The following is a 19301-nucleotide window of genomic DNA, read 5'->3' as shown; positions in this document are numbered from 1 at the left end:
GGCAGCTTTAAGATCTTCAAAAACATGAAAGTTGGTGCCTGACGCACGTGCAAAGTTTTGGGAGGTTTGGAGCATTGTTTGACCTTAAACATCAACTTCCTGTGTCACGGTGAAATGTCAAACTTGGCCGCATTGCCCTGGCTATACTATATACAATATAGTATATACCAGAGGTCTTCAACAGGGGGTCTGTGAAATTTTTGGTTGATTAGACAAGTTTAAATTTTTTTTCAAAAATGTTTTCCCCATTTAAATGTCTTTAAGTAGATGTAAACATGAATCCAACATATTGTAGGGAATAGATAAATGGAGGCAGAAGATGTTATCTTTCAGTCAGAAATGCACACATTCAGCGACACACAGGAGCTCTCAAGCTGGACACCGGTTCACTCACAGCAGGAGACCAGCCTGGACATGTCCCTCCAAGCCCCCTGCACTCCAGTTTAATATAAACCAATTTTATACAATACATATAGTAGGGGGTCCCTGCTCCATCTCTCTGTTTGTGGGTCCTTGGCCTGAAAAACATTGAAGACTGAAATGTGAAAAAAGTTATGTCATCTGAAATGTGAAAAAAAGTAACACTATAGTATGTCCTCAAAAGCACCAAAGAAAGTCACAGTATCAAATATGAAAAGAAGTCATACTATAGCATGTCGCCTGAAATATGATTAAAAAAAAAGTCATATTATAGCATACAGTATTAGTATGACTGCATTTACGACGCAAACCCAAAACCATAAGCTCTCTGTGAACCGTGTTGATTAACTTGAGCGGGGTTCGAACCCGCTTCCTCATGTGGTTGCTTTTAGCGACAATCATTTTTGAGTCATTTTTTGGACGACATGCTATATTCTGACTTTTGCGTCACTTTTTGGCTGCCACGCCACGGGCGCACCGATCTATGAAAACAAATTCTTTTAATAGATTTTAATTCCAAATGTTATGAGTGCAGACTAAATTTCAAGTCGGCCCAACAAAATCTGTAGGAGGAGTTTGTTAAAATGTGGATCGCCAAAAATGGCAACTAAATTCAAAATGGCAAACTTCCTGTTGAGTTAACACAATGATGCACTGGAACTTTTTTTGTACACCTAGGTGTGACATGTCCAACAAATTTCGTGCATGTAGGTAAATGTAGCCACCAGGGCATCTGTTTAGGGGGCGCTAGCGAGCCATTTGGCCACGCCCACTCACGACTTTAGTCCTTGCCGGTCTTAGGAATCAAACCAACAGTCTTCATTCCTGCTTCTCAACCTCCAGGCCTCAGCTGCCTCGTGAACAAAGAGGCAGGTAAAAACCTGGCAAGATATATCCCTGGGATAAATGAGGAAAATGACTTCTTGAAAGTTCAGTCACCCACAACCTCTGCAGGACAGAAATAGACTCAGCCCAACAGTGGACGTGTATGAGACGTTAAGGTGAATTCATATACTTTTGGTTATGGGTCCCAATCTTGAAAAGCACTTTGCATATACAAGGAAAAGATGGAGGCCTTATCATAAATATAATAAATATGATATGATATGACATATGGACTAATGGGGCAGAACATCAGAACTTCCCTGAGAATCATATGGTTAAAGATTTCTTCAGTAGCAAAAGCAATTCACATAGATGTCAGTACACCCAATGGTGCAGAGCAAAAGGAACTTAATAGGTTATTTAGTGTACCCTTTTTTCCAAAATGTAAACACACCACAGGACTCGTGTTAAAGTATGCAACTCACTACAAATGTCATGAACTTTAAGAAACAGTTGTGGATACAAACATGCCATAAGATCAGGTAGTAACTGATGATTGACCCAAACCTTCCATGAGATCTGGATTTTAGGAGATTGTAAAACAATCTCCAGATTTTTCAGTGTTTTTTTTTTAATCATTAGATGGGGTTCCTTTGACCTCTTTGCCGGAGGACCCCCAATGTTTAGAAACACCTGCTTAAGGAATGAACTGAAATAATAAATGAAAGTCAAAACGGTAAGCAAGAGTTGATCATTTGCACACGAGCCTCAACCAGGGAGCTCATTTCAACCTAAACTGTTAGCGCTACCCAAATAAGTAGTTTGTGCCCAAATGTAACCAGGGTCCCAGATTTAGGAAACACTGCTGTGGATCACATTTGAAAGTAGGAGCAGAGACCAATATAGGTTAAGGGACTTTAAGCATTAAGACAGCTCCACCTCCCTTTCAGCTAATCAGATGCTAGTGTGTGTAAATAACTAATCTTGGAGACACAACCTAATATGACTTCACACTTATTGGTAGGAGACATCCCAACAGCTCAAAGATTTAACTTTAGGTCCTGCAGGACAAAATCTGACTAGATAATGCAGGTTGAAGAGTTTCAACCCAGTGGGCTCTTTGATAAAGAAAAAAAAACAATACTGGTCAATATATCTTAAGAAATGGTTTTATTTAGAGGTTTGACTTGAACAGAAGAATGGGTCCAGAGGAGATCTGCATTTGGTGGATGGAGTCTGTACTTCTGATCTCTGGAAATGCAAGAAAAAAAACCAGATCAACAACTGCACATGTAGATTTAGTTTGATAGACAAGAGTTTCAGCCCATGTGTGTATATTCAACATTTACTTCTTTGATGCGTAGAGCTCCTCATGCTGCTGGGACGCACACACTGGCCTCGGCACGCACCGTCTGCCTGGCTGTTTGCGACACAAAGCACCGAGTCACAGTGGACGAAGATCTGTGGACAGACAGAACGGTTTAGCATGCAGGGATAGATGCAGCAGTCTTTTCTGCTGTCACAGTTAGTGGGATGTGCACGGGGTTTTTTTTTTTTTGGACCTGATCTTTCAGAACATTGTTGCCGTTGATGAAGGTGAACATCTTCATGGAGAAACGTTTGATCTGGGATGGGATTTTGACTCTGGCGTCCCTCATTACAGGATGGAAGACGGTCACATAGCTGTCATCATGGTTTTCACAACTAGAAGAAAAGAAAAAACTATTTAAATACAAATGAATTTATCCACTCATCAAAATGTCATCAGGATCTACAATCAAACCCACTAAGTGATTTAACTGGAAGTCAGTTGAGATACTTAAATGGGTACACTTGTGCTTTCTAGAAACTGCTATATTACGTGTCCACAATGATGTCCCAGCTGGGCAGAGATGTCCGGTCTTCTTCAAGAGTAGCCCAACAGTTCTCCAAGATGAGCTCCAACTGGGGGTCCATGGACTGCATGAGCTCCACCTCAAAATACAGAGGCTGCCTCAGGGGTTTCATTACAGGGTAATCTCCTGCCTGGTAGAAGTGCCTGTATGAAGAGTCTAGAGGAGAAGAGTCCCAGTTAAGAAGCAGAACATTTAAAAATGCTTTGTGGATTGACAAGGTGCATGTATGATGTCACGATTTTGTGTCCAGGTAGAAGTCACCCTTACCTTGAGCTAGTCTCATTTGCACCATCAGCTTGCCGAACCCGATTTCTGCGTCGGGATCATTGCTCATGGGTTTATGACTGAATGCAACAGTCTCAGTCTGGTTGACCACGTAATAGCAGGAAATAGTTTGCCTACAAAAACAGTGTTGATTAACCCTCAAGGGGGGGGGGGGGTTGATTTAAAAACAAAAGCCTACCTGTACTCTGGCTCAATTGGTGATGTTTGGCCTGCTACTCCATCAGACAGGCTGATCTCATTTTCATACAGCATGTAGTTGTCAAAGAACTGGGGGGGGGGGGGGGGGGGTAAAGCAATTTTAGAAAAGTTCCTTCATTTCTACATTTAAGGAGACAGCAAACTTACTGTTCTAGTTGTCCCACATGAATCAGCACGGAAAGAAAAATGAGCAAAGCGATTGTCACTGAAAACTGGTTTGCACGACTGGTCCATTAAAGTTAGTGAATTCAGGTCAAGGTGGGGCACCGATTGCACCTTTGCAACCACAGCAGTGATTGTTCCATTGGAGTAGCATGCTAAAAATAGGAGAGAGGGATTTAGAAAATGTCTTTTTACTCAAGATGCAGAAATCCTTTATCTAATACATCTTACTGGTTGTCATCAAAGGGAAGTAGCAGGCCAGGTAGAGATCATCAAGCACCCATTCGTTGATGGGGTCCCACAGCAGCATGTCGAGTCTGGCTCTGACCGAGTCTGAAGTAATCACCTGTAAAACAAAGTGAAGTTAATCCAGCACAGATGACCTCCAAAGAGATTTGACGGTTTGCCATACCTCGAACACTGTGGCTGCAGCAGTGTATGGCATCACAAGGCTAAAGTGGGTTTGGTTTTCTCTGAACTCGTAGTCGTCAGCCACCTCAGGCGTTAGCTCCTGGGGTCCAACCAGGGTCTGAAAGTTGGGGCCTTGGCTGCCGTATTCAACGCTGATGTAAAACTGAGAGTGGTCACAGGTGCCAGAGAGTCTCGGCATCACTAAAAAGAAAAAAGGTATCGTTAGACAACGGTTTTCATATATTTTAGATGGGCTAGCGGTCAGTTTAATTTCATGTCACATTTAATTAAGCAAACTGCAATCATACATATTGTCAGAGCAAAGAACTGAAGCAAGATGATCTTACCAACATCCTGCAGAGATACCTGCAACTCTATTGATTGGGCAAAGGGAGTTTCTTCTGGGAGGATCATGAAGCCAAAGGTCAGAGGGAGGAAGTAGGTTGTAGCCACAGGCTCAGGATTCTAGAGATGGCAAAAGCTCAGTCAAATCACAGGTTGTGGAAACAAGCAGGCATTGAAGTAACTAATCAGATGTCACATACATGCTTCAGGACAACATCAGAATTAAAGGCCACTTGTAAAGAGAAGCTCTTTGTTCCGTTGGGGAAGCTGTGCTCCTGGACAGTGAAGCCTCTGGCATTGCTCTCCTCAACAGTAAGCACGCCGGTAGAAAAGGTGATGTTCCTGAGCTCCACATCATTGAGGAATTTCCCCAAGTAAACACTGAATGTGCCAGCAGCCAAGTCAGTATCTGAGGATCAAAGAGTGTGAGGTTTATGCAGTTGCCACAAGCTTGAATTTCTTCCTTTTCTACCAGCAAGTGGGACTTACGATCTTCAACGAAGAGAGGTCGAGGCATCAGAGGGGTTGTAATTGGGAACAAGACCTTGTATCTGGTGTCATCCTGGGTGTTCTCTGCCCGCCATAGTACCTCAAGCATGGCCTCCACAGTGTAGGAGATATGGTACTGGTAATCTGGGGCATGGCTCTGCAATTATTCATGACATTTTCATAAAACATGCAAATGGACCAGAGTCATGCAAAGCCAATGGGGAGGCTTCCCACCTTGTAATATCCATCAGGAGCACCCACTGGGATCTCTATGATGTGGTGAAAATCTGTGGTGGATAGACTGTAGCCCCTTGTGGCCATCTGAGATTTATCCAGCTTCTGCCCATTGATGCCCATGTGCACTTCTACAATTCTGACTCTGCTCTCCATCAGGTGTGAGATGCGGCGAGGTACATACCAGGAGATCACAGCCTCAGTGAAGAGGACGCCACCTATTAATGATGAAAAGCAACCGTCAACTCTACTGCGAAACAACTTGCTTCTCTCCAGTGAAATCCACAGATTGCCGAGTCACCTGTGGGGCAGGCAGCTGCCAGGTTCACGACACTCAGACCGTGCTGTGACTTGTAGGAAGTGCTGACCCGGAGAACTTCCATGGGGATTCCAGCAACCTAAAGAAAAAAAGTGGTGTTTAAATGGCCTTTGAGGATGGAAATGAATACTTGAAAGAGGGAAGTGCTGCTTACATTCTCTGAATAAGTTTCCGCTGTATTGTATGGGCTTCGTACAACCAGGCGGCTGGAGGTCTTCATGGCGCTGTAGCCAGCTTGTTCAGCCTCCCTCAGCAACATTGACAACGGTTCAGGAGTGAGAAATGTTATCTTCCAGATACCATGTGCTGCACCAGAGGCCTGTAATAAGGGAGCAATTAAAAAAAAAAGTGCACACAAAATCAAGTGAACTCATTTTTAAACATACACCAGGGCTGTTGTTGATTTTGGAGTCATCGTTAACCTCCTGAGCCGACCACTTAGTTTCAGTTTGTGGCTCAGGTGTAGCCATGTAGTTTGACACCTAGAAGACAGGAAATGCAGGTTATTAACCTCCAGATTATAATCCACACAAACAAGGTAGAACAATTAATGTAAAGTGACCTACTTCCATGTAGTTCCTGTCACAGAGAATCTCTTTGGAGGCCCACCGAGTGTAGCTGCATGTCTGCATCACACCATGACTAATCACACCTGATGAACTCGTCTTGTACAGTTGCAGCTTCAAGCCAACGTTAAACATCGCATCATCCTACAAATTAAAAAAAAAAAAAAGAAGCAGTTTAATTGGCAGAATTAAGTTTTAAGCAAAATAATTCTGTAGTTTCAACAGTGAGCATGTGCCACTTTTGTACATATTAATGTCATTGTAAATTTAATAGCACAAGAGTTTAGAACAAAAGACAGTTTATAGTGGCCTTAGAAGCAGCCTTTGGTCATGATTTAACATTTTTAGACCAAATGATTCATTGATTTGAGGGAATTGTTGGCAGATCAGACGCAGCCCAAACATTTTGTCAAGTCCCTTCATAGTAAGAGAAAGTTATACTTTATCCTTCAGGCCACATGCAAACATTTTAAAATTAGCCTCCTGACCAACACATTGCGAGAACATGTGCCACACCAAGTGGTTTAACCACAATTAGCGTGTGAGCAAAATGCCTCTTCAAATACCCTCAGCTCAACATACTTTGTTGTCCACATAGCAGCCCATCAGAGACGTGTAGATTCTGGTGTTTCCCCACGGGTCAGACGCCATGCTGTAGCCACACTGAGCAGCCAGAGTGGGTGTCAACACATGGTACTCGGTGCCATCTGGACAAAAAGGAAACATGATGGATGAGCACCTCTCCCACTGATGAACCAGGCTGCTTGTAATTAGCTGATCTTTTACTCACTGATGGCTTCCACCTCTAGCTGGTTGCCCACTGCTAGAGCCTTATCCAACGACAGCCTCATCAGATTACCTGCACAGTCTGACCTTAAACTGCTGCCTGTTTAAAGAAGATGCTGGTCAGACAGGGTGCAGACCGACTTAACACGATGGAGTGATTTAAAATGAGAGTTGGTCTTACTTGACTGTGAACTGAGCTTCATATTTGGTCTTGCTTGAACCAAGACAAATACTGCAGCCGTCAAGTTCCATAAAAAACTTGGACAAAAAGGACAGTTTAGAAACACCAAACAGCTACAGAGCATAAAAACAAAATTTGACAAAAACTTACACGTTATCAGGTCTCCGCATGTTGTTCCTTGAACGCAGACAAACAAAAAAACCCTGAATTACAAGTACAAACCACCACCAGAACTCAGCACTGAAATCCCAGCAACCTGCGACCAACCCAGCTCTGCAGTGAACTTCATACCTACAGTGGCGTCACCAGGGCTTTTATGTGGGAGTCAATCACAGCTGCACAGGTGAACGGCATCAGCTAATTAACCTGCCTCACTCACTGAGGAGCTTCACATGTTAGTAAAAAAAATAAAATAAAAGGAAAATCTGTATACATGTAAATAAAACACACTACTAGTGATTAATGAAAATAATTTATTGTTCACTGATTTCAAACATACATATATTTGTGTTTACATCAGAAATATATTATTTGATAAAAGTCTAGATTGTGTACTGCATGACATCTCTTCTTGTATAAAATACTTGGAACTGCGATTGCGCTTCAAATTCAGGAAACAAAACGTGTTCTTCCTTTGCAGCTGAGAGACTTCTCAGATTTACTGCATGTCACTTCCTAATTCTGGTTTGTTTATATTCACAAACCTCCTCTCCAAGTCTTCATCTTAGTTCACTTACATTTATCAGGCTCAATGTTTCACCTGCTGCGCCCGGATCGACCAGTCTGCACTGTCCACTCACAGGTTTATACACTGATATCCTTTCATTTATGAGGTTATTACATTTTTCCCCCCAACTGAAAGGATCTTAAGTCTGTGCGGAAAAGAAACATCAATGCTCTGCTGACTAAAAATCCATCCACTGTCGCGCCCGGTCCGGTGGGATGTCTGTTCATTTTCTTTCATGTGTTTAAACTGCAGATGATTTTGCATATTGCAACTGATTTTCAGCTGTCTTCATTTGTGCAGATTGCTTCATGTTAAAAAGCATAAAATTATGACATGTTGTTAAACAAGAAATTAACAAAACAAACTAACAATGATTGACAATATGAGCACAGATACAACTTTTTTTGAACCACCAGACTTCAGTGTATATATGAGGAGTCCGCTGTAGGTTATGAGGTCGTCAGTATCCCCGGTTTATTTTCTGCTGCTCGTCCAGCAGCGTCTGTTGCAGGCTCACTTTGGCATCTTCAAAATCTGGATTGAGCTTTAATGCCTGCTGGAAGTCACTCTTGGCATTGTCAAAAAATCCTGTAAGATAATAAAGAGCAACAGAGCAAGGTTATGTTTTGTAGTATACTGCCAGACTGGCTTTGTTAGGAGTCAGCAGTTCTTTATTGTTCTGGACAGTAAAAAGTTTGATTGCAAATACACAGCTCCACCTAGTGTTGCACCAAAGAGCACAACAAAGTGATTGCACCGCTAAAAAAAGAAGAAGACTGTTCTCTATTTCAGATTGGTTTTCTTTTTTTACGTCTCGTGTAATTCCTCCTACCTACAGAGAGCCGTTTATGTTTTTCCGGGGCTTGTTGGTTTGCTACTCAGTGTGAAGTATAAGATATTATGAAATTACACTGTCGAACTAAAAGCCGATTACACAGAAGAGCCGGCCGGATGTGATGAGAAATTGTTCGACAGAACTCTTATGCATTTTCTGTACAACTGCGTTTCCATCAAGTGAACAATGCAATCTGCTTAGTACGAGAAGTAACTGCTAAAAACAATCTTTTATTACGAATACAATACTTTATAGAATCAATTCTTTACATTATTTCATTGATCCAAAACAGATTGAAACATAAACTGGTTCAGTGTTTGAGTGATGGGTGAATATGTCTCTGTGTTTACTCCTTGATCTAAACTTAACAACCATGACCAAGAGCCACAAATGGGCGACAAATTAAAAGGAAGAAGAAGACAAGATGTCCTCCAGAAGCTGCCAGGACAGCTTCACTTATCCTCGTCTACAAGCGTCTGTAGTGAAGGAGAACATCATCCTTCGAAGATATGATCTCATTTTGTTTACTGAAACATTTTGAGGGATTTTAAATCAACTTGCATCAATAAAGTAAGACTGCATATTACTATTATTTACTTGATTAATCAACTAATCGTTGCAGCTTCCTGGTGTCTGAATTATTACACAAACTATTATATATTCTACGGGTGAACATGATTTTTGTTTCCTTATTTATTTTGCTTTCTGAGACTCCTTCATGAATAGATTTTTGTTTTCAAATGTACTTGCACTCAAAAAGAAATCGTAATAAATTGGGCGTTTATTTTGAAAGTTTTGAGCGGAAGTGGTTTCTTTTATTCTTCGTGGCCTGCTGATGAGACCGACGGTGAGTTGACCGTGTGTCCTCTTACCGAGTCGGTAGTGGATGACCGACGGTGAGTTGACCGTGTGTCCTCTTACCGAGTCGGTAGTGGATGACTGACGGTGAGTTGACCGTGTGTCCTCTTACCGAGTCGGTAGTGGATGAGTCCTCTGTTGTAGAAAGGAGTCTCGGACCGGATGTCAGCCTGCACGGCGGAAGTGAAGTCCTCCACCGCTTCCTGGAAATCCACCCGGAGGTACTTGATCTGTCCGCGGTTGTTATAGGCGGCGGACAGACGGTCAGCTTCACATCCTCTGAACAAATACAAGTTACAACTCGATGATCACAATAAATAATGTTCACCGTCTTGGAACAAAGACAACACATTGACGTCAGCTCGCTGTTAGCACCGTCAGCTGGTTGAAGCTCTTTATGAAGCAGCGGATACCTCGACAGTAAGCAGGAGGAGATGAACTTCGTGTAAAGATCTTCTGCCACTTTAAAATTCCGCTTTTTAAACTCAGCGTGAGCGACTTCAAGGACTCGGGAATTATTTTCCTCCATGGTGTTTTTCAACTGCGGATGTGACGTTGTACGATGGAACGTCCAATCGTGTTTCTACACGTCACCGGTAGGCGTGGCTTAGCAAGGCTACGTGACCTTCAGCTGAAGGTATTTAAAGGTAAATAACAATAATAAACATTGACAAACATTGACAGATTGAAGGAACCTTTTCGTCATGCTGTACTATTGTTTTAAATCCCATCGACTCCCTCAAACCTCAAGAGAGTTTATAGTTTTTCATTCATAATCTTTATTTCTCTACTTTGTAATGTTTGTAAAATAGTAGCTAACAGAGTTTTCACAGTTACATGGTCACACTGTGACATAGAGGCTTTTTGTCACAGTAAAGGGAGCAATAGAGTGATATTGATGTATGAATGCACCTTTTACAGTTTATTTAATTGCCTATATTTTTTTAACAGACTGATTAGTACCCTGCAGGTTAATTGGTCGCTTTTGTTGCACCTCCCATCATTTTATATCATTTATCCTATGTTCATTTTATTCTTTGATCTCAATGATGCAAATCAGTGCAAATGCAATTGGAGCAATAGACTATATCTAACATAAGTATAAAATATGAAAATTAAATCCAGACACAGCGGCTTCTTCGCTGGAATTATATTATCCGACATCTTGTGGATGGATGTGATTTCTATTTGAAAGAAACAGAACTGCAACATCTGTCACCGGTCTGTGGACAATGTGAACAGTCACTGCAGTAAATATATAACAAGGAGGCAACCCATAAACAAACTGGTGAAACATTCTCAGACAATCTCCCAGGTGAAGAAGTCAGCGGTCCTGGTGAAAAATGACACCTTGAGGAACCAGGAGTCGATCACAAACCATGCACTTCCCTTTTGCAGATTTATCTCCAGACTGTGTGGACGAGTTGAAACATCAAACGGAGACCAGGTTGACCCAGAGGAAGCGGATGTGGGCCACCAGCTGTTTACTATGATAGGAAAAATGGAAATAACATAATACTTTTCACAGGGGAAATGTAGGTTAACTGTGGCCCATATCACATGAATAAAGAGGCTTTAGCTTAAAACATCCAAAAGGCCACAAACTATTTATTGTACTGTAAAAATAGGAGTCAGCACGGCAGGATGTGTTAAATCTCCAGACTCAACTGCTTTTACATCCAATCAAATGTTACAAAATCACCTGGTCTCTCTGAGTTGGTCATTAAATGTCAGATGATTTTGGTTTTCTAGGTTTTTTTGGACACCATTTAAAACGATTTCTGCTTTTACAAAAGGTCTGATAGTTGTTGTTTTTTTGGCAAGAACACCCTGGAGCAAAGATTGTTATGTTCAGCAGCCTCGGACCCGGTGCGTCTCCCTAAATCTTGCTGTTTGCTGAGAGAATTAACACAAAGTATTCAAGTCCACTTTGGTCTGGCAGAACCAGATCCATCATACACCTTCATCCAGGGTTAGGGTTATAAGACAGGAAAGATGTTTCCAACAGGAATTCATGTTAAAAAAAATACAAATAAAAAAGATTCTTTGAAACAGAATATTTTTTGCATCTCTTCCTTCACAACATAAAACAAACTCTAAACACAACAGAATTCCTGGTTAGCTGCACATACCATCAGACAAATCACATGTTTTGTTGATTTCTGAAGAAAAAAAGAAGCAAATAAAAACCCTGTTGAAAATAGATATAAAGATAAACCTTTCCTCAGCTGGTAATGCACAGCGTGGTCGAGGCTTTTTAAAAAAAAATTCCAAGGTATTAACCAACCAATGAATGAAGGAGTGAGTGAGCTAACTAACTAACTAACTAACTAACTAACTAGAAACTTAGAGCTGTGTTTCAGGGAGGGAATATTTTGTGTGGTTGATCTTATTTGACATACTAATGAGCATGTGAACTAACGAACTAACTGCTTTTATTTTTGTTGTTGTCCATATGGTGGTATCCATCTTCTCATCAAACTGAGAAAGAAAGTTAATAAAAAACTATTCTTTCCTACGATTGATTCGTATACTGAGCATATTCATTTGCGAGGACTCGCATCGTGGTAATTCTGAAGGAAGCATTTGAACTATGATTCTTACATGGACCAAATTTTTAATAAAACTAAGCACCCGGAAAAAAATGTAAGAAATTGTTGAACATGAACATTTTCCTGTGACTAACATCCTGAACAGGGATGCATTGTACCACACCTAGTGTGTCTTTTCCACTTCTCAGAGGCGTGTGAGTCCCGTCCTTCTTTTTCCCCAGAAACACTGGTGAGCTCCTCTCTCTGACGCCGGTGTGTGTGGTAACCGTGAACTGAAATAGCAAACAAACATAAAACAGCTGTCTGGTTAAAGGAAGGAGGGAGAGGAGGATCCAAGCCAGACTCGGGGTAAACGTTGGTGTGTTGACTCTCTACCTCACAGACACCGCAGACAGAGGAGCTCTGTTGTCGGTGCTGTTTGGGGCAAATAGGCCAACTCATTCCTGAAGTCACATGATGATCTCTTCCTGTTGTTTTTTGGCGATGCTGAGGATGTAGAAAGAAAAATAAAAGATGGTGATAAAAAAAAGGCACAGAAACAGACGGTGGCGGAGGAAAGTTGTTGAAATAGTTACCCTCCTCATTAACTTTAAGCTTCTTGTGTTATTACCGTTGTATGGTGTGTTTCTGAGTGACGAAGATCAGAGGTCAGGAAGTGATCTCCCTGACCTCAGATATCAGAGGGGTTCCACCGAATTGTGAAGCTAAAGTGACTTATAGCACATTGTTAATAAAAATGTCTGTTTACCTTTCTATATTGACCCAGAAATACATTCGGTACATGGTGTAGAAATAGTTATGTAAGAGAGACTGATACAATACCTCCTTTGTATCTGCAGACAAATATTTTTCTAAATACCTTTGAGTACCTGAACTTTTTTTTGAGGGTCTCTGGTGTCACAAAGGTATTTATAATTTATCATACTAATCCTTTTCATTGACAGGAATTCAATATTTTGTTTTATTGCTTATCTTTCAAGTCTATCTGATTGTTTTGATTGTGTTTGATGTTGTACAGCACTTTGATGTGTTGCATTTAAATGTGCTATATAAATAAAACTGATTCCACCTGACTATGAATACATGTACTCCACTTTTAGTTTTTAATGTGATCCGATATGATCCTCACTGTTCAATACCACCAGATTAGCTTTAAACGTTTGATGTTGACGTTATCCTGTCAGTATTAGTCTCTAAATAAAAAGACAATAACAAACTTCTCTGTAATTATTTTATTGTCTCATTTTACATCTTTATTACATTTATAGATCCGAGCAAATGTTATGTCCTCTTATAATATTCAGAGATACATGGGATGAACATTTACCATCTTTAACATATAATACAAAATTGGACGGTCTAAAAGTTTTAACATTACATTATTACATTACATTTCATTTATCTGACGCTTTTATCCAAAGCGACTTACAATAAGTGCATTTCAACCATGAGGGTACAAAACCCAGTAACCGGAAGGTTACTATCAATAAAATATATAAAAATACTTAATGCCAAAACATTTATTTACTGGGTGGGTGATCTAGAGCATATTCTTTTTCACATTCATTCTAATTACTAATTGAAGTAAATCCAATAAGACATTTTACCATGAAAAACCAACTATATACAACATCCATCTTTGTACAAAAAGGACGCAAACAATTCATATTCATGCACAGGAGAATATACAAGCACATCTTAGGTATCTACGTTGCATCTGCAGCAGTTTCAAAAAGAACAGGTCATGCTGCATTTAGAATTTATAAAAAAAATTATGAATTATAAAAGTTTAATTGCAGATATTTATGCTGAGTCAGCCAGGAACCTGAGGAGTTTTGGTTTATGAATCACAGCTTCACTCAATCTGTGGTTGAAATCTTTTCAGTAGTTTACAGGAGGGCGGATGACAGGAAGCGCATGTCCATGATGAAGTCGTCCGTGACTCTGACTGGAAGTGAACTGATCCCCTGCCTGTACAGAAAGCAAATAAACAGCCGGTCAAACAGTGTGCAGTGAAAGGGAAGCTTTTACTACCAATCATTCAGGAAAAAAAATGAATAAAAGCTGTCAACACTTACTGGTGTGCAAAGCTTTATGCTCGGCCCACCGTGTTCTCCAGACGCTCCATTCTCCCAGACACGTCGGCCAGTTTGGTCAGTCAAGGGAACACACACGACAGTAGAACAATGATGAAGAGGGAAGGAGAAACACACACGGCTGAATTACATCCCAGTACCAGTAACAGCAGTTAGAGATAAGCACCTGTCAGCTCAGTGAAATGAGCTGCAGAGACGGTTTATAATAAACTGTCTTCCATCTGAAACAACAGAAAGGATATGCTTGGCTGTGAGCTGCTGGATGGCCGCCTGCGTTTGCTTGTGGAAAGCCAGTCTGGCTTCACATTTACAGGGATCCTCCACCTTCACCTCTTCGCGGGAGAAAGCAAATTTCACATCAGCGTGACAGCTCATGTCGAGAGTGAGAAAATAAAAAAAAAGGCACACAGAAAACCACCCACACTACTTTCTTCTGACTAGGCTGCCGTTCAAGAACAAACCAAAGCTCAATTTCACAGCAGGTTAAAAAGTCCAAACTGTAGAGATAAAAGATGAATTTGTCGTGGTCATTTTACCACAGATTATACGTTCTATAATATTACCCGATAATTGTCCAACAAATTCTACAATCAACTGTAAATTATGAAGTCAGCAGTTATGCCACAGTTGGTTGTGATGTTGTGAAGCCCTGTTTAGAAGACAAAAATCTTCTGCACATATATTTATATATATTTAGCTCTTGAGCAGCAATAGCATCACAGCAAAAAAAAAAAGGCTGCAGGAATCCCCACAGTACGTTCTTACGTTTCAGGGAACATGTTTTCTGGTCCGCATTCAAGATATAACCATTCTGGCACCTGCAGTAAAAGGAGGCGTTGCTGTTGACACAAATGTGTTCGCAGTCATGTCCCATGGCACAGGGGTCCAGACCTATAGGATGAGCCGGGATTAAGGGATGCCGCTGTCAAGATGGCAGCATGGGTACAGTGTCATGTGCTAGGATACAGTAGAGGAGGCAGGTAGCTTGTTTGGTAAGGTTGCAAAAATGCACTAGACTAGCTGATGGAGGATATAAGCTGACAAAAAGAGTCAAAATACTCTATTTTACTACACATGTTGCTGGTTTTCACTTGAGATATTTTTTCTGCTTGTGTGAGTTCAAAAAAAGTGATATCAGTGATATACCATGTGTGGTGGAAAACTCTGCCCTTTCAAACACATTCACCACATCTCAGCAAAGGTCATTTGCTGTGTTGGACAACACAGGTAAAATCACAGAACCCTGAAGTACAAGAGTTATGACAGTTACAGTACATGGACACATGACTTTGTAAATGAGGGGACAAAGACAAACATCAACACAGAAAACCAAATCAAGTTTACAGCAAAGCCTCAGCGGTCTAAACTTCTAACTTTAAAATCTGTCAATAAATGAAAGTCATTGAAGCCTTTCCATTTGGCCAATGTTTGCTTCTAATGTTTGATCTGCTTGCAGACATTTCATGTTCTTCTCCTTTGTTTAAAAAAATTTTAAAAATGAGGTTTCACTGTACATTTAAATTACTTTAAGGAGACACAATGAAAGCATGTGGATGCTTTGATTGCCAAACAAATTACAAATAAATCCCATATATATGTTTTGCTTTTAAGAAAAAGAAGCTGAAAGTTTAAGGCTGCGTGGCCCCAAAACTTTACACGGGTTTGGCAACTACAAGCAGGTTCTAGTGCCGACACCTGCAGTCCATGTGGGGTTGAGAGCCTCTGCCCTGGTCATTTGTTCTCATCATTTCAGAGTTTGTTTCACCAATAACACTGTGGCGGTTCCACATTCTGCAACAACCCCCCTGTAGACTGTAGGTGTCCCTTACTGAGGAACTAGAACCCGAGTTAACGGTGGGAAAAGGTCTCGCAGGCCGTCTTTGTCCTACCGCACAGGGTCTCCCTGAACTTGGAGGTGAGCTTCTCGATAACGCCGTAGGTCTCCACGTAGAAGACGTGGTCCTCCAGAGGGATGCTGGCCATCTGCTGCAGGGAGCGCATGTCGGCCCGGTCCACCCCGACAGCGTAGATCTCGATGCCCGAGGCCCGGGCTGCAGCAGACACGGCCTCCACCTGGTCTTGAGGTCTCCCGTCTGTCACGATGATGGCCACCTTGGAGATCTTCCTGGAGCGAGGCCGGGCTCCGGACGGCTCGGTGAAGGCTTCGTTCACTGCCGTCTTGATGGCGAGGCCGGTCATGGTTCCAGCCGCCAGCGGCCCTATGCGGGAGATGGCCTTCTTCATGTCGGGTTTGTTGAAGTGGTCTTTGAGCAGGAACTCGATCTTGACGGTGCTGGCGTAGTTGACCACTGCCACTCTGGTGGCGTCCGAGCCCACGTCGAGCGTGTTGACCATGTTGGCCAGGAATATTTTGACTTTCTCAAACTCACCAGGACGCACGCTGCGAGAGCTGTCAATGATGAAGACCAGGTCCAGGGTACGGCTCCTGCACTGAGAGTCTGTCTCTGGTGATCAACCAAACCATGGCAGGATTAAGTCCATTTAACACTAAAAACTCAGTTCATGAATCACACAGAAACATTTCAGCTTGTTGTTTGTGCTTCCACAGTGACAGTAAAACAGTTAATCATCCAAAGCAGAGCACAGAATACTTTGAAATGCACAACACATGTTCCCACGGGAACAAAATGAACCTGTTGTGCATCACTGCAGAGGTAAACATAAATAAAAGGTTGTAGTTCTACTAAAATGATACTGTATGTAACATACTGCATCATTTCAGAGTTTCAACAGTCCTTCAGAGACGTGCCAATATCCTTTCATCTCATTTCCCTGAATGAAAAGGATGCTTGATGCCCAACAGGTGAAAAGTGACATCACACCTAAACATGGAGACAGTGTTAGGACCCTCGTCTGTCCAATCGCATGCACATATACTGAACTATATTTCTGTAGTTTGGTGTCAGATCCTGAATGCTTTTTCATTTTGTTTTGTAAAATTTGAGGTAAGTTTCAGTTCTGTATAATTTTTCTAAATGCATGTTTGCATAGTGGTCCTCTCATTAGCTGACCAGCTGCGGCTTCATATTTACCTCACGTGCATGAGAGTGGTACTAATCTTCTCATCTCACTCTCAGCAACAAAAAGAATGTGTGTATTTCATGAAGTTTTGACCTATTCATTTATATTTAAACAGAAAGATCTGACCTGGAAAGCATTGAGGAGCATTGGTTGGGTTGCAAAACAAACCCGACTGGTAATATTCTACCTGTCTCCACAGGACTGATGGTGGTGATGAAGCCGCTTTGGGTACTGACCGGTAGCGTCACAGGAGCCGTGGTCTCCACCGGCAGCACAGCGGTCACCAGCACTGGCGTGGTGGTTGTCGCCGGGGCCGCTGTAGTTGCTGGCAGCGTTGGCAGCACCGTTGGCTTTGGTAGAGTTGCAAAGACGGTGGGGAGGCGTACCACAGGTGTTGTCGGTACTGTTGGGTATGACTTTGTTGGGCATGGACCTTTCAGTTTGTGAGGGAACGGGGGGCCTTTGACTCTGTAATGTGGATGGTGAGCTACTGGTGGAGACAGACCTTTGTATACGTGATGCATGTGTGGTGCCACTGGGCCGTTGAACCTGTGGTGATAGGGCGGCACGGGGACGGAGGGTCTGTGGTAGGTCACTGGTGGAGACAGAGGAATAGGTCGATACACTCCCAGTGGAGGGATCCTTGGTGGCTGGTAGTGGTAGTGATACCCTCCTCTATACGTGTAATCACTTCTGTGAACTACAGAACCACCAGAAAGGAAAAGTGATGGAGAACATTAGTAGGTTGATTGAAGGTAACAGGAAAGTAGTGTAAGTTGACATTGTTGACACTTTTGTTTTCTTAGTAGCACAAATGATTAGTTGAAGCATGAGTGTTTGTTTTTTTCTTCAGCCAACTGAGGTGTTTCAAACAAGCTCGGATCGAACTGTAACGTGCTTGTGAAACCTCCCAGCCAAAGTTTTAGATTTCATGCCAGCTGTGTTTGAGAACACTTTTAATCTTATTGTTTGAATAAATCATTCTAGAATATCTATACTCGCTATAGACTTTGATATTTTCTCTTAAAATTAATGAGTTCAATTACAAACAAGTCGCATAATCTTTATTTAATGCGAACAAATCAAAGTTGGTGTCAAGACATTAAAATAAAAAGCTACTGTAGCTATAAGGCAGTGGTGGACGATAACAAAGGGGTCGGGGACCCTCCAAAGGGTCAACAAATTCATCTGAAGGGTATTTCTTTTCTTGGCCTGTTCTCAATTTTAATATCTATATATTTTAGTGAAACAATTGCTAATTTGCTTCTTTGTTAAAGCTAACATCTGAAAAGAGATAGGGAGCCCCAAACACAGTTTATCCCAGATGTTGGGGAAACACTTGTATATATGAAAATAATTGTATATGCTTATCATATTGTAAAAACTAGGGCTGTAAAATAAAACTAGGGCTGTGAAAAGCACAATATATGTTTCTCTGCAAGCAAGTAAAAAGCAGCATAAAACGCAAATGATAAAATAGGCTTGAGTAGAAGTGCCTGAAAACTTTCCGCCACTGGTGTTTTCACACAGAAACTGCTACAGAACTAAAACTTTATTTCAGAAAAATTAATATACATATTTTAGAGAACTTACTTGCTGGATTGAGAGTCCTGATCGGCGGTCGGCCATCATTTCTGCTTTGAGCATAACTCTGTGCGGCTATCAGCTGAGGGTCCGCTGCGCCGAGGTGGTATGTGGCCAACACATCCGACAGCAGCAGCGCAGCGCAGGACAGCAGGCTGCGGAGAAAAGAGCTCATCGTAGCAGCCTGCAGAGTCTCCTGGAGGTCTGACTTCTCCGTCTCCGAGGACCAGGATCCTGCTCAGCCCTGCGGGGGTCAGACCGCCTCCACGTATGAGGAGGTGTCAGTGAAACACGTCAAACTGTCTGGCCAATCCCGAGGTGGGCCGGGACCTTCAGGGCACCGTAAACTAAGGTATGTAGAGGAGGGTCTCTGAAACGACCGGCTCCCCTTCGGTCTAAACCACAGGTTTCATCTTTGTAACTTAAAATGTTTTCCATTGTGTCCAATCTTCATCTGAAAAGTAACTTAAACTGAAATAAATGTAGAGTAG

The 19301-nt window shown here is 41.8% G+C and overlaps 3 protein-coding genes across 3 annotated transcripts; all 3 read right to left on the bottom strand.

The window, feature by feature from the left end:
• Positions 1-2419: 2419 nt before the first annotated feature.
• Positions 2420-7470, bottom strand: zpax1 (zona pellucida protein AX 1). Its single transcript, XM_069717119.1, has 22 exons — positions 7423-7470; positions 7267-7319; positions 7117-7193; positions 6940-7035; positions 6732-6856; positions 6150-6293; positions 5970-6065; positions 5738-5902; positions 5566-5662; positions 5265-5482; positions 5031-5187; positions 4742-4950; positions 4544-4661; positions 4198-4397; positions 4017-4131; positions 3771-3940; positions 3604-3692; positions 3408-3538; positions 3107-3296; positions 2808-2949; positions 2595-2706; positions 2420-2496 (listed from the first exon to the last, which is right to left on the bottom strand). Exons 1-22 carry the CDS (start codon positions 7468-7470, stop codon positions 2420-2422), a joined length of 2829 nt encoding a protein of 942 aa, XP_069573220.1.
• A 105-nt stretch (positions 7471-7575) lies between these two features.
• Positions 7576-10086, bottom strand: ttc32 (tetratricopeptide repeat domain 32). Its single transcript, XM_069717147.1, has 3 exons — positions 9950-10086; positions 9649-9815; positions 7576-8431 (listed from the first exon to the last, which is right to left on the bottom strand). Exons 1-3 carry the CDS (start codon positions 10063-10065, stop codon positions 8304-8306), a joined length of 411 nt encoding a protein of 136 aa, XP_069573248.1. The 5' UTR covers positions 10066-10086; the 3' UTR covers positions 7576-8303.
• Positions 10087-13385: 3299 nt separating this feature from the next.
• Positions 13386-18985, bottom strand: matn3a (matrilin 3a). The gene is made up of 6 exons (XM_069717140.1): positions 18820-18985; positions 16074-16649; positions 14950-15075; positions 14427-14516; positions 14167-14236; positions 13386-14059 (listed from the first exon to the last, which is right to left on the bottom strand). The coding sequence occupies exons 1-5, from the start codon at positions 18983-18985 to the stop codon at positions 14181-14183; spliced, it is 1014 nt and encodes a 337-aa protein (XP_069573241.1). The 3' UTR covers positions 13386-14059; positions 14167-14180.
• Positions 18986-19301: the final 316 nt, after the last annotated feature.

The sequence above is a fragment of the Brachyistius frenatus genome, unplaced genomic scaffold (assembly GCF_029030835.1).
Source record: "Brachyistius frenatus isolate BFR_SWC_R1_liver_20210118 unplaced genomic scaffold, ASM2903083v1 Contig_169, whole genome shotgun sequence".
In the NCBI taxonomy this organism is placed as follows: Eukaryota; Metazoa; Chordata; class Actinopteri; family Embiotocidae; genus Brachyistius; species Brachyistius frenatus.
The sequence above is the reverse complement of the archived record's forward strand: the minus strand, read 5'-3'. Positions and strand labels throughout refer to the sequence as shown.